The sequence below is a fragment of the Manis javanica genome, chromosome 17 (assembly GCF_040802235.1).
Source record: "Manis javanica isolate MJ-LG chromosome 17, MJ_LKY, whole genome shotgun sequence".
Classification (NCBI taxonomy): domain Eukaryota; kingdom Metazoa; phylum Chordata; class Mammalia; order Pholidota; family Manidae; genus Manis; species Manis javanica.
The window spans coordinates 2849168-2863344 of NC_133172.1; the positions used below are offsets into that span (position 1 = coordinate 2849168).

The 14177-nt window shown below is 53.7% G+C and overlaps 1 protein-coding gene across 2 annotated transcripts; it reads left to right on the top strand.

The window, feature by feature from the left end:
• The first annotated feature begins 3570 nt into the window (after nucleotides 1–3570).
• On the top strand, nucleotides 3571–12672 carry LOC118973799 (leukocyte immunoglobulin-like receptor subfamily A member 5). Of its 2 annotated transcripts, XM_037025842.2 has the most exons (9): nucleotides 3571–3709; nucleotides 6063–6189; nucleotides 6418–6453; nucleotides 8473–8757; nucleotides 9099–9407; nucleotides 11081–11200; nucleotides 11322–11364; nucleotides 11451–11488; nucleotides 11642–12672. In XM_037025842.2, the coding sequence occupies exons 2-9, from the start codon at nucleotides 6156–6158 to the stop codon at nucleotides 12028–12030; spliced, it is 1254 nt and encodes a 417-aa protein (XP_036881737.2). In that variant the 5' UTR covers nucleotides 3571–3709; nucleotides 6063–6155; the 3' UTR covers nucleotides 12031–12672. The 2 variants fall into 2 exon arrangements, with proteins under 2 accessions (XP_036881737.2, XP_036881738.1); XM_037025843.2 differs by lacking the exon at nucleotides 8473–8757.
• The last annotated feature ends 1505 nt before the right edge of the window (nucleotides 12673–14177 follow it).

The following is a 14177-nucleotide window of genomic DNA, read 5'->3' on the forward strand; positions in this document are numbered from 1 at the left end:
ACAAAGGGAACCTGGCTGTCAAACCCTTTGATGCTCCCTGGGCCGGGGGAATATCTACAGGATGCCGTGGGCTGCTGGGGATGGGACACAGGGTGGAAGCTGGGCTGGTATTCACCCCGGGCATAGGCAAGCAGGAAGTGGGGGCCGCGATAATCATCAGTTCCTTCTCCCTGTCTGGCCATTACCAGGGGCAGCTTCATCCCAAGACGGTTTCTGTAGCAGCTAATTTGGAAAAGCTTTCTTTGCAGATGTGATTAAGTTAGGGGTCTCCCGATAAGTTGGTCCTAGGTTATCTGGGAGGGTCCTAAATCCAACGAACAGCATCCTTGTAAGAGAGAAGACAGCCAGCCAAGGAGAAGGCCTCGTGCAGACGGAGAGAGTGAAAGGAGGCAGCCTCTCCCAGGTGTGGCCACCCACATTGTCTCCAGACATCCTCAGTGTCCCTGGGGAGGGACAGTCCCCTTCAGTAGAGGACCACCGAGGCAGACCCACTGGATCCATTTCCAGGGCTGTGAGCATTAGGGTGAGACGGAACAGCACACGTCGGCGTCCGGCCCCGCGTACCTACCTGTGGTCAGCTGGGTGGTGTGCAGGTGGCAGACAAGGTGCTGGGCATCAAGTGGCCTGCGAACTGGACAGATGGTTACGAAACTGCAAATGGTGGGGGGTGGTCTGCCTCTGATGGTGACACAAGCCTTAGGAGTCACCAAGGCACAAACGAGTGCCCGGCTCCGAGCAGCCAGTTTCCTGCTGGCATGCCGTGGGGCCCAGAGGTTTTCCATGGCAGATGGTAAGGAGACCATGATCTGCGGCTGCAGGAGACTGCTGAAAATCGGGCTGGGGGTCTCACTAGAATCAGCAAGGCTTCAAAGGAGTGAAGTAAGCAGCCTTGGGACCCATCTGGCACGTGGGGTTGGCTCATTCGTGCGGACCAACCTGAACATCTTCAGCCTCCCAATTCCCCTGAGGCGCGCAGGCAAGCAGAGACCAGTGCCCCGCGGCTGGGCAGGCGTCTCACATGGCGGGGTGCTCGGCCATCGGACCTGCCGCCACCACGCCCTGATCTCTGGTGGCCCATCCCAGCTCAGCTGGAGGAATTGTAGGGTCTGGCTGCTGTGAATTGGTGTGAACCCGGGAGCACGTTTGGGAGCGCAGCTGGAGGGCGCTAGGCTGGGACGGGACGTGAGACCAGCTGGCCAGGGCCCATGGGCTTGGAGCCACTCATCCATGATGTAAATTCCATCTAATATTCCGGGCTTTCGGGTAGCCGAGGATTATGGCAGCTGCCTTAGTGTGTGTGTCCCATATGGCATCCAAGACCGTGCAGGTCAATATTAATGTCCCGATTTTGATACTGTTTGAGGTTAGGTGGGAGAATGTCCTTGTTTGTGAGCAGTCCGATCAGTGTTTGGGTGAGGGTCTGCCACATAATCTCAGACGGTTCAGGAAAAACTTTGTACTGTACCTGCAACTCTTGGGTAACTTTTTTCAAAATAATCGAATTAAATAACAAAAAAATAGTACAGAATAACAAAATGGCACAAAACCATGTCCTTGGTGAAGAAGCCAGAGAATGCCAGTGCTTCAGAACAATTCCAGGCAAAAAGCAAAACGGAAAACCCCACCAATTCCCATGAGCCATCTCTCCTGCTCTTTTCTTATTTTTCGTATTTGAACCATGTGAATGTAGAACTAGAATAAAATTAAATTCAATAAATGTAAAGGAATGCACAGACATGGTAGCATATCAGTGTACGTCTGCATTTCCTCTTTTTTCACTTAGCAGTAGACCTTGAAGATCTCTGTCACTTCACAAGGTTTTGAAAATACCAAGGACATAAACCTCTATTTCCATTCCCTTCAGGTGAAAAGTTGTACGTCACCATGCTCACAGCAGAGGGCGCTCTTGTATTACAACCCTTTACAACAGCAACTGGAGGCTTTCATATTCTGGAATACATTTAGCAAGAAACGTGCAAATCACCCTAAAACACTGCCCTGTTTACACAAGTACATAGGTGCAAACAGTGGTTATCAAACACAGCCACCAAAGTAAACCAGAAAATGAGAATCCAAAAATGCAGCTGCTACGCACCTCAGAGGGAAATTGCTAAGTCAGGAACCCTACGTCTAACATTTTAAGGAACTGCCAGATTGTTTCCCACCTATGTTCAGAACAGCATCACTCAAAAGTGGAAGCAGCCCAAGTGTCCCTCAAGAGAGGAGTGGAGAAAGACCATGTGGCCCCTCCATATGAAGGAATATTATTCAGCCATAAAAAGGTATGAAGCCCTGTCAGAGTCTACAACATCAAGGAACCTCGAGGCCATTATGCTCCGTGAAAGAAGCCAGTGATAAAGACGAATACCATCTGATTCCAGTGACACAAGCTGTCTAAAGTCAAATCATAAAGGCGCAAGACAGAGCAGTGCTTACCAGGGACTGGGGGCCAGGGAAGGAGTTAAGTTCTGGGCATTTTGGCACTGGGGTCGTTAGTATCTCCCCTGGCACTCGGGAGTCGGTGGAGAGCCCGTGGGAAGCTGCTGGTCTAGCCACCGAACTGGCACATAACTGGGCAGCTCATGGTCAGATCTGACTGTGTGAGTGACAGATTAAAAACAAGGGGCTGAACTCTCCCTTTGAAAATAAGGGAAGAGATGACTCCCCTCCCATTTCCTAGAGCATATACTTTAGAGACCTTGCAAGTTTTCTCTCTGTCTCGTTGAAATGTGTGTAACTCTTTTTAGAAGGTAAGCAAGCGCCTTGCCAGCTTTATGACCCAGCAGTGTCTTCTTTCCCAAGGACCTGGAAGCTGTCTCTTTGGCATGTGAACCCTGAGGGGGAGAGATTCTTGTCTCCCGGTTCCTGAGGGAAGCAGGAGGTGGACTCCATGCCGTAAGATGATCTCCTGCCATCAAGGTAGAAGTTTGGTTTCTCTGTGCACAGAGCCAGTCAGCTAACACAGATGGGGGCACCACATACATTTAGGAGGATCTGTGTGTGATGCGTGGGGTGGGCCGGCCCTCTCACTTGAGGACCAATTGTTATTTATCTTGCACATGTATGTGATAGGTTGTACCTGCCGGCTCTGCGAAAGGGAGGCTGCCTTCCACCCATGCAGCTGCTTCAGCAGATGGCCTGTGCGACACACCGTGTTCCAGTTCAAAGTTTATTTGATGATAAAACCGTTCGCTTTATCTTCTACCTTTGTGGAATTTTCTGGGTTGGGAGATGTTCTTTAATTCTGTTTTGCCAACGTGATGGAGTCAGCACTTGGCTTAGCTCCCCTGGAGGACAAGAAGAGGTTCACGGGACATCTCACTCTCCTCTCTGTGCCAGGGAGGGGCCCCATGTTGACTGTCCACACCCCCATTCAGGATGCGGATCGAAGCCACAGAGCAGCAACCAGGCTCAGAGGAGGCAGTTTTCCCAGGAATGCCCCACCTCCTGCACACACCGGGACCTGCCCGGGGCAGAGCCTCCCGGATGGGACCTGTTCCATGCTGTGCAGTCTGCAGAGGCGCCCCAGCGATGCCTCCCTTGGGATGTGGCCTGTGAACCTACATCACCCGCGGGACAGCCTTTGTGAAAGAACAGGGATTGTACTCCCTTCATGTGGAAAGACTGGAAACAATCTAAAAGCCAGAAATTCAGGTCATCTTAAGCAGCTGATGGTACATCCCAGCAAAGGAACATTTTGCAGCCATTAGTAAGCATGCATGCTGTTTTGCTGTTGTTATTTTTTAACACATCTGGGGGAGATGTCCATGGAGACTTGAGGGGTGGGGGCAGATGGATTGCTGCAACCATGTGCGTTTTGGAGGGGATCCTGGTCTCTAGGTGGGGATCCTGGGGTGGCCAGCACCTTGAGGGTAGCTTGGGAGGCCCTGTGCAGAGAACTGTACCATTCCTGGACTTTAGTCCCCAGAACGGTGAGCTCATAAATGGAGAACGTTTAGATTTGGGATAGTTTGTTATACAGTAATAGTCTCACCAACAGGACAAGCCAAATATATTACGGTGTCCTCCAGCACCCAGCAGACTTCACTCTTCCCTTAGCATTCCTTTAGTAATATCATCTCCTACGTTGCCCAGTAAGGAAGGACCTTTGCCATTACCCAGGGGCTCCTGATAACCTGCCAGTTAAATCTACGTTGGCTGTTCCCACTATTTAGAATGCTTGTCCCCATGTCCACCCGGCTTGGTCTGCAACGTTCCTGAAGTCTTTGTGAAAAGGTCACTTTCTCATCGGGGACTTCAGAGCCACCTCCACTGATACCGAATGACATGTGTGCACCATCTAAAGGGATATTTCTATATATCCTCATTCCGTGCTATGCATTTTTTTCCACCCAGCATGAAACAAAGTTGCAAAATAATATAAATTAATAACTGGATGGTTACAGTTTCCCACCGACTCCAGCTATATGAGAACAGGGGCTTTATTTTAATTCTAGATTCTAAAGTTCTAAAATCTTAGAGTGGCTCTAAAATTCTGAGTGAATTCTACTTAGAATTATTTAGAATCCATTTGGAATTCTAAAATTATTCTAAAGTCTTAGAATTCTTGCAGTGAGGCACGGCACACAGTAATCATTTAATAAATACTTGGTGAATGAATGAAGTAGACTCTTTCTTTGGGTTTGGGTTGGAATTAAATTAGATAATACACATCCCATGCCTGTAAGAGTTCTGGGAAGATTGTGAAATCTTGGTAAATTAGACCTAAGTTTTAGTTTTGAAGCTTGACAGGCGCTACATGTTCAAGAGAGAGGAGCAAGATGTTTAGAGGAATGGTGCCCGCCCGCACCCGCCCGCGCTGGGCGAACTGGGACCGAGGTCCCTCTGCAACCTGCGAGGAGAGCCTCTGCGCTGTTGAGTTTTAGGAGTTGTCAATATAGTATTAATCCCTTACCAGATGTATGGTTTGCAAATACGTTCTCCCATCCTTTGGGGTGACTTTTTACTCTGTTGGCAGTAGCCTTTGATGCACAAAGGTGCTTGATGTTAATGAAGTCCAGTTGGTCTATATTTTCTTTTGTTCTCTCTGCCTTTGGTGTCATCTCTAATCACCACGTGATTTCCAAATCCTCTCTTGTGAAGCTTTTGGTTTATGTTTTCTTCTACGTGTTTTTAAGTTTCAGCTCTTACACAGAAGCCTTTGATCCATTTTGAGTGCCCTTTCACCTGTGATGTTAGGCGTTGCTAGACTCTTTTACAAAGGATGGAGGCAGGGTTTCGAGGGTAGCTGCGCCTTCTGTGCAGCTAATGCTCAGCGTCCAGAGTGAGCACCTTCCCCTGCAGGCAAACAACCCTAGCAAATCAGATGATTCATAGTGGGAACAGCAGGCCTTCTCACCTTGAATGAGAAACACCACTGATCCAGCTTAGAAAATGCATCTCACATTTTAAAAATCTGTAAAATTAATTGTGCACTTTGAATCACATTAAAAACAATCTATTATGTAAAATTATCTTGCTATCAAAAACATTTTAAGGGAAATAAAGATATATACTTTTCCTTTTATTAAAAAAGTCTATATACAACATCAAATATTCAAGAATGTACACATTTCTCTTATGAGAAGGTCGTTAACCATGCCAAGTAAATTAAAAGAGTCATTTTAAGCGCACTGGGAGGGCTGCCCAGCCAGAGACTTTTGGTCAGGATATAGTCCTTGGGACGCAGTAATTGGGGGAACTTTTTCTCCATGACCTACGCTGAATGTTTTCATACCTACCGTTGCTGCAGATAATCCGTATCCTACAAAGGGATCTGTCTCCCTGGCATCCTCGCAGGCACTGCCAAAATCTCAGGTCTGATTCAGGCCCACAGCCCCATCCCTAATAGCTCCGCTGGACTCCCCTACCTGGTCGGGTCCCGTCTAGTTGCGTTCTCCCACTTTTTTCGTCATTTCCCCTCAGCTCTCATCTATGCAGTCGGTAGGCATGTCACCGAGGATGGGATTACGCACGCCTCCTGTTCCCTCTTTGTGGCTTCAGTCCCCGTAGGTGTGCGGCAGAGGGTTGCGAAAGGAGCATTTCCCCTTTCTGTTTGGCAGGGGCTGCCCTTACCCTGAGCGAGGGATTCAAAGCCCCAGGCGGTGCCTCCTCCGCGAAACCTGCCTGCCGGAGGTGTGGGCTGAGGCGCTGCCATGGTCCCAGGGCTCGTTTTTCTGCTTGGATTTGGTGAGTAGGGGACAGGGAAGGAGGGTACAGACACCGAGGTTCTCAACCCGCGTGCCTCCCGGGGGCCTCTTCCCCTGTGAGGTCCCGGGACCACTTGGTGACACAGCGATTGCGCGTGGGGCAGCTCTTCTTCCACGGGCACCCGGGCCTGGTCCCTGGAATGATCAGGCCCTTGGGGAGCCCTGGTTTACAGGGTGACGCCGCTCACCAGGTCTTTCTCTGTTGCAGGGTTCTGTCTGGAGCAAGAGGTTCGGGCGCAGCCTGGTGAGTCCTTTCTCCCTTCTGCTGCTCAGCAGCCTTCAGCTGGGCTGAGGGGACGGCGCCGTGAGCTCGAGAGCCCCTGACACCATACCCCTCGTTCACATTCCTCATTTTATTAAAAAATTTTTTTAACATTCTCCACCATTGTGCCAACTTTCGGTGGAGTCTCTTCCCTGCTCCAGAAAGCTTCCCGAGGGTTCTCCCCTGTCAGCACAAACGAGTGAAGTAAAGGGCCTCCAGGTCCAGTGACAGGGCTCGAGGGAGACCCAGCTGCTGACCCTGGCCACACGGACAGCCCTGGGCACGTTTGCGGATGTGGCACCCTCCCGTTTTGGGGGTGTGTGTGTCCTCTTGTGCTTGCCACGACCTCAGCGGCCTCCAGCTAACTATCGAGGGTGGGTCCGCTCCCAGGGCAGCCAGTCCTGCTTGGGAAACAGACTGGAGGAAAATGAGCGCCCCACTTTGGCTGGTTCTGGGCCCTTTTTCAAGCAATTTCCTGCATCTGAGCCCTGAGTTCCTACTTTCCAAAACAGGGTAATAGCAGAGGGATGCGTCAGTTAAGATACAATGCACGTCACGCTCAGAAAACAGCACTTGGCTCAGGTTAGGTCTCATTGCGTAAACGTAACAATGGTTAGGTAACATTTATTTTTTCCCATTGCCTAACGACAGTCTCCAGTTTCGCCTAAGTGATCTCATTTTAATCTTATAACCCCTCCAAGAGTTAAGTTAATTCCTTCACTTTCCAGATATATAGAACCTTTGGTGTGACCTCAACATGTACTGTGTGCTGGGTGTAGGGTTCTGACTTCCCGTCAGTTTTGCCCTCTAGGTGAAGGACAATAATATTAACAGAATAGATAACTAAAACATTTACTGTGTTTGAAGGTGTTTAATGCTTAAGAGACACAAAGCATAAGAGAGCGCATTCAGGAGTGGAATAAGTCCAGGCGTGTGGACGTAACGGTGATGTCTGAAGGGGTGGGAGGCTGGAGGTGACACGGGGACATCCTTTCATGCCAGAAAACAAATGCAAATTGCGCTGAGGAATCAACCGGGTTCCGCTCATCCAGACAGTGGCCAGGGTGTCCAGGACTAGTGATGAGTGAACATGGTGGGGTGTGAGGTCCAAGCACAACAGGTCGGGCAGCGAGGAGCCCGGCAGACCAGGGACAATGCTCAGCTGTCACTAGAATGGGGTGTGGCTGCTGGAGGCTGTGAGCGGAGGAACGAGTTGCTGTGGCTTATTTAGGACCACGGGCTTCGGTGTTTCCATGGAGGTCGGAGAGCGGTTGGGGCCTGTGTTGTAGAAGGAGAGAAGCTGAGAGCACAGAGCAGTAATGCAACGAGAGGCGATGGTCCCTTGGCCCTGGGCAGCAGAAGCCCTGTGGGCGACAAGGGCAGAGACCCCCAGAGCTCACTTCCGTGTTGGACCCAGGGGTTGGAGAAAAACTAGTTAGTCTCCAGTTGGCAGGGTCGGCTAAGTTGCATTAGCTGTTTTGAAATTTCTTAGAGCTCTCATTTGGGCATAATTAGCTGAATATTTTCACAGTTGAGATGTTCACAGTTACCCAAATGAGTTCAGGTGAGTGACTGTAGTGTGCACTATAGTATAGGGTGTGTGCATCTGTCTGTATGTCTGGCATACATGTGAGCAGTATACGCATTTAGACAGGCAGATGTGTGTGTACACATAGGTGATGGAGAGCTAGAGGCTGTGTGGGGCCTACAGAAACGAGCTCGATTATAAAGGGCCAAGCCCAGAGGCATCCCGAGGTTTAGTGGCTTGGAGGTGATGGGAAACAGCCAGGCAGACGGACAGCGTGTCCAGGACAGAAAGCAGCGTGTGGCCCCGCCTGACAGGTGATGTGACTGAGGGCAGGGTCGGGGTGGGTGTGGCTGGGCATCACTGGGCTCGAACCACTGCCCACCAGTCATTGCAGTTCCAGGGCCTCTGGGGGACAGGAACAGCGGTTTTCTGGCATTGGGATGCTCTGGATTCAGAGCGTGTTTGTCTTGCAGTGCAATTCCCCCGGCCCTCCATCTGGGCGTCACCAGGGACTCTGGTCCCCCAGGGCAGTCCTGTGACCATCCACTGCAGGGGGCCATCAGGAGTGTCTGTGTGGCGGCTCCTTAAAGCAGAACCTCATCCCATCTGGGAGGACATGAGTCCCCACGGAGTGCAGGGAACACTCAGTTTCTTCATCCCGTCTGTGAGCCACTTCAGTGCTGGGACTTACTCCTGTCAATACTTGAAACGAGGGTTCTGGTCAGGACACAGTGGCCTCCTGGATCTGGTGGTGACAGGTGAGGGGCACCCCCACGGACACGGCCCCCAGCCTCGGTCTCTGCTGGCCACCATGTGGGACTGGCCGTACCCCCATCACTGACCCTGCCCTCCCGCCGTGTCCGTCTGGGTTGCCTCTGTGCTCTGACCGTGGCCGTGGCCTTGCAGAGAGGCAGTGGGGTCCCACAGCACTGCGCCCGATGGGACAGATGCTCGCCCACCTGGTGGGTGGGTGTTTCTGTCCTGTGATCTCTGAATGGCAGCAAGGGGTGAAGGTCAGCCTTCCTCCTTCCTCCTTTTGGGCCCAAGACAACGGCGCTGTCCCATGTGGTTCAGTGATCAATCAGCTTTTCTCTTCCAGGAGTGTACGAGGGCAGGCTGTCCCTGACTGCTCTTCCCAGCCCCAATGTGACCGTGGGAGGGAATGTGACCCTCCGGTGCCAAGCATCTCTTTCCTACATGTTCTTCAATCTGTCTAAAGATGAACGAATTGACCTTCCCCAGGACTTCTTTCGCCAGGACCACAGGACCTTCCTCATCTCCCCGGTGACCCTTGCCCACAGGGGTACCTACAGGTGCTTCGGTTCATGGCAGCACTCTCCCCACAAGTGGTCAAAGCCCAGCAATCCCATTACGCTTCTGGTCACAGATGAGAAGAGCGGCCAGACAGGTAATTACAGCTCTCTGCTCAAGGGTGTGCTCCTGACGGGAGGCGGGGGTCAGTCCCACCTGGTCTGACTGTGTGGGCTGTGCACCCTACTGACGACCCCTCTAAGATCCCTCAGTTCAATCCATAGGCCCTGAAGCGCCATGAACTCACGAGAGCAGTTGGGGGCAGACATAAGCGGATTTTTCTTGGGAAGAGATGTCTTCATTTATCTGCACAAAAGAGCTCTTGGGACCAGAGTGAGGGGCGGGCGTGCCGCTCAGGGTGGGTGTCATCCTCCTTTACACCCCCCCAGCGCTTCCCTCGGGCAGAGCGGGAGATGCTGGGACCACAGGGGTGTCTCTGGCCAGCTGCCAAGGCAATGGGGGGGTGCAGAAGGAGATTTGCAAGGGGGGATGTCCAAGAGGGATGCGTGGTCAAGATGCTGCAAGGCTTTGCAGGCGGGAGCAGCTTAGTAGTCTTGGTGGATGGGGGCTGAGTGCCAGGTGCCATAACTTTCCTGATTAGCTGAGGCTTCTCAGGGTTTCAAGGGAGGGGCCCGTGTCCCAGGCGCAGGGAACAGAGGGGACGGAGGCTCAGAGGTGTGAGGCGAGCCTGCCTGGTGCTCCCTGGGAACTCCAGTTCATTGCTGGGGGCGTGTGTGGGTTAGAGAAGGAAAGATGGACACAGGGGGAAGGGATCTGAGGAGGAAAGGACAGGGGCAGAGGAGGAGGCAGGCGTGACTGGAGAAGTCTGTGCGGGACCAGCCTGCAGGCAGGAGTGCCACGTGGACCGCGGGGGGTGCGCTTTAGTGGAATCTCTGCTGATGGCTGGCACACGGTCCAGCGCAGTCAAAAACGCGCCTACGAGTTTCCGATGCAGTGGATTATTTGACATCCACTCAGATCTCAGCTGAGCTCTCGATCCACGCATCTCAAAAGCCCCCCCCCACCACTCCCGGTCTTCCCACCGCCGCGGGCGCCGTGCGTCCTCTCTGCCGATCAGGTCGTCGAGGACAGTCCCGGAGGCTCCCCTCTGCCCTCTATCATCAGATCTCAAACCTCATTTCCGTCCTCAGACCCATTCCTCCTTCCTTCCCCCACCACTGCACTGTTCTTGCCAGCCGCCTCCTGCCTCTCCCTTAAAGCGCGTATCACACGGCAGACCTGGTGACTTCAAAGAAATACATGGCTCCCTGCCTGCCAGTCCCCCTGTGGGTCCTTCTTGCGTGTAGGTGTAAATCAGACTCTTCTCCAGGGCCCCCAGTGTTCTCCCAAAGGTTTTGGCCTTTGCTGCCCTCTCCTGACCTGCCCCTTCCTGTCCTGAACCACCTGTCTTCTCTGCGTGCGGTCACACCAAGCTCCTCCTCACTGCTGAGCCTGCACCTGTTGTTCCCTCTGCCCGGACGCTCTCCTTGCACCTCAGAGACGTGGGTGCTGCTTAGCCTTTGGGGCTCATCTCCCAGAGAACCCTTCTCATACTGCAGCGTGGGCAGCCTGGCCGTGGGTTTACTCTGTGCCCAGCAGCACTGCGTATATTGGTTGACGGGCAGACGCTGCTGTCGGGCGGGTTCACTGCGCTTTCCCACACCTGCAGCGGCTGCCTCGTCCGCGGAAGGCGCACAGTAGGTGTCTTGAATGGGCACATTCATCCGGGAGGAGATCAGGGACGGGCCTTTGCTGCTCACTAATTCTTAGATCCGCGGGCTTCTGGAAACGGCCGCCTCCCCGTCGTGGCTGGGACCTCGGCTGCTGCTGGGCTCCTTCTCGTCTTCCTCCTCTTTCTCCTTTGCCGGTGTTGGCATCGGCCCAGACACAGTACGTCCTGGGGGTGGGAGGCTTAGCCGGGGAGGAGGTGGGGGGAGGGGCTTGGGGGTCCCCGGGGACCCCGGGGCTTGGGGGTCCCCCCACCAAAACTCTGATCGCGGACCCTCTGCAGGGAGCGCTGAGGGTGAGAGCAAAGGCCGGGTGAAGTCTCAGAGGTAGGAGAGCGCGGGCTTCCCCCGCGAACGCGCGGCCTCTGCGTCCTTCCTTGACCCGCAGTAATGCCTCCGCCCCCTTCCTGCAGCTCCAGCCCAGGCACGGACTTCCGGGGGGCGAGTCAGTGTAAGGGGCCCGGGGGGGAGGGCAGCTGGGGCGGGGAGGGTGTGCTGGGGACGGCGGGAGGCACCCTGGAGGGAGGGGAGACGGGGGTCTCCACCTGGCAGGCGGCGTGTCTCTGCGCTTCCCAGGTTTCAGCCAGTCACCCCCAAAACGCAGGTGGCAGGACTGGGCGATATGAAGGCCCTCCCCGGAGGCTCAGCCCCCCATCTTGCTCTGCAGCCGTCGTGGAAGTCATCCAGCCTGAGGGCAGGGAGAGGGTCCTGCAGGCGAGTCTCCGCACCCCCCTCCCCTCCCACCCCGTCCCCTCCCTGGGCCGGCCTTCCCTTCCCCTTGCGTCTCTGCACAGTCAGGACCCCGCAGGGGAGGACCTGCAGGAGGTGACGTATGCTGAGCTGCACCTGGAGACCCCTCTGGGGAGTGGGGACCCCCTGCCGCCCTGCGCCCCGGAGGCCTCCTCCGCGCAGCCCTGTGTGTACGCAGTCCTCAGCCTGTCTGAGGGCGGAGCCGGCGCCGGCTGTGTGGACTCGTGTTACAGTGCTCCTTGAGGAAGATGCAGCTCCCTGGGGCTCCTCATGTCCCTCGACCCCAGCCATTGTCTTCGAACTCCCCAAAGACTCAAGAACAGAGAAGTCTGTTTACTGTCAAGGAATGCTGGGACCTGTCACCTCTCTCTCAGCAGATTCCTGGTCCTTGTGCACGTACCCACTCACTCGCCTGTTCAGGCTTACGGATGCTCTCCCCGGATCTGTGCTGAGGGTAAACACTTGTAAGACATATTTTCTGGTCTCAAGGCACTCATAGCCTACTGAGCGGGGCAAGCCATGTGACCCGGCCCTTGGAGAGCAGAGAGGATGCACCGAGCCCCGCCGTGCAGCACGTCTAGGGAGAACTCACTGCCTGCGAACACAGGAGAAGCCAGGCAGGGTCACGCTGGGCAGGGAGGAGGCTCCTCACGGCTTCGGGCCGGGATTCGGGATTCTAGGAGCTGCCAGGGGCAGAGGGCGGAGAACGGGAAGGGTTCTTCGCGAGGGGGCCACACTGCGAAACGGAACGAGATGGCCACGCCAGGGGCCCTCTGGGGGAGGGGATGGGGCCGGGGGTTCGGAGGGCGTTTTATGGTTCCCCCTGCCCTGGGTTTGTAAATGTCTCTTTTCAATTATACAATTAAAATAAATACGACATAATAAAACGAGCACCGGGTGAAAGGAACTGGACTCGGTCTTTAAATAACTCTTCAGGAAGTGTTGACAAAAGGAAGCAGAGAAGAAAGTGAATGGTGGGCGCAGCGAGATACAGCAAAGGGTTTGGCGTGAGGAGCAGAAGAAATATATGAACGTGTGTGTCGACGGGTCGGGGGAGGAAACGTGGGCGACAGTGGGGCTGAGCGGCGGCTGCCACAGGTGGGGATGGCGTTTCTGGGACGAGCCCAGACTCCACGAGAGGTGGGTTAGCTGGGGCCACATTCCCGTGCTGCACCACTAGCTGCGCGACGGAGCACGTTCAAAGGTCATTCTGTAGGGCAGAAAGACGGCTCGGGGGCGCGTGGGATGAGCGCCCCCACCTCGTGGGAATCAAATGGAAATGGCAGCAGGGGCAGGGTATTCCTGCACTCCCACCTCGAAGGACTGAACGGCGTCCCCTCCAGTCCATGCGTTGAAGTGCTACCCACCAGGACCTCAGAGTGGGACCTTCTTTGGAAATGGGGTCATCGCAGCTGTAGTTAGTTAAGACGAAGTCACACAGGAGTAGGACGGGCATCTAATCCAATATAAAATGCGTCCTTATTAAGAATAAAAAGGAAATTTGGACACAGAACACACGCCATGTGATCCTGAAGGCAGAGAGCAGGGTGATGCATCTACAAGCCCAGGAGCCCCCGATTTCCAGCAAACGCCGGGAAGCTGCAGAAGGGCGCGGACCAGAATGCCACTCACAGTTCTTGGAAGGAAGTGCCGCTGCAGACACCCTCACTCAGACTTCCGCCTTCCAGAACCATGACGCAATAAACTTCTGTGTTTAAGCCACCCAGTCATGATCTGTTGTAAGGCAGCCCTGGCGGGCAAACATGCCATGGGACTGGCAAAGATCAGAGGGCTGGGTGACCGCAGTTTTAGGAGTGTGGGGAGGTGTGGGGACCCCTCTGCACTGTTGTGGGAAAAGAAACTGGTGTAGCCGATCGGCAGTGCAGTTTGGCCCCGTGAAAGCTGAAAATCCACCCGACTTCTGATCTGGCCGTTTTCCATTGGGTCTGTGTTGTAAAGACATTCACACCTCTAACCATAGGGATGCGTGAGGAATGATACTTAGCTCAGCATCGTTTATAGTGGAGATGCTGTTGCTATTGGGACAGGGAGGGAGACGTGTGTTGGAAGTAAACCAATGTTCTGAGATACTGGAACGGACTGTAGACTCTCAGTGCGCAGTGGAAAGATGAAATGCTTCCCTAGCATTATATGATTTAACAATACGACAGGCATTCTCCCAGACAGAAAATAATCTTTTGCAGAAATGAATGAATTCATGTGGAACATTTCTGAGCCATTCCTTGGAGGTGGCAAAAAGAAGCGAGAACTTAGGGGCGTAGATAAACAAGAGAAAGCCTTTGCCTAAATCTCCGTGAACATGTGGTTAAGCCAGAGGGAAATAATTTAGTCGGCTCCCAGAATCCAAGCCTCAACTGGAAAAATGAATT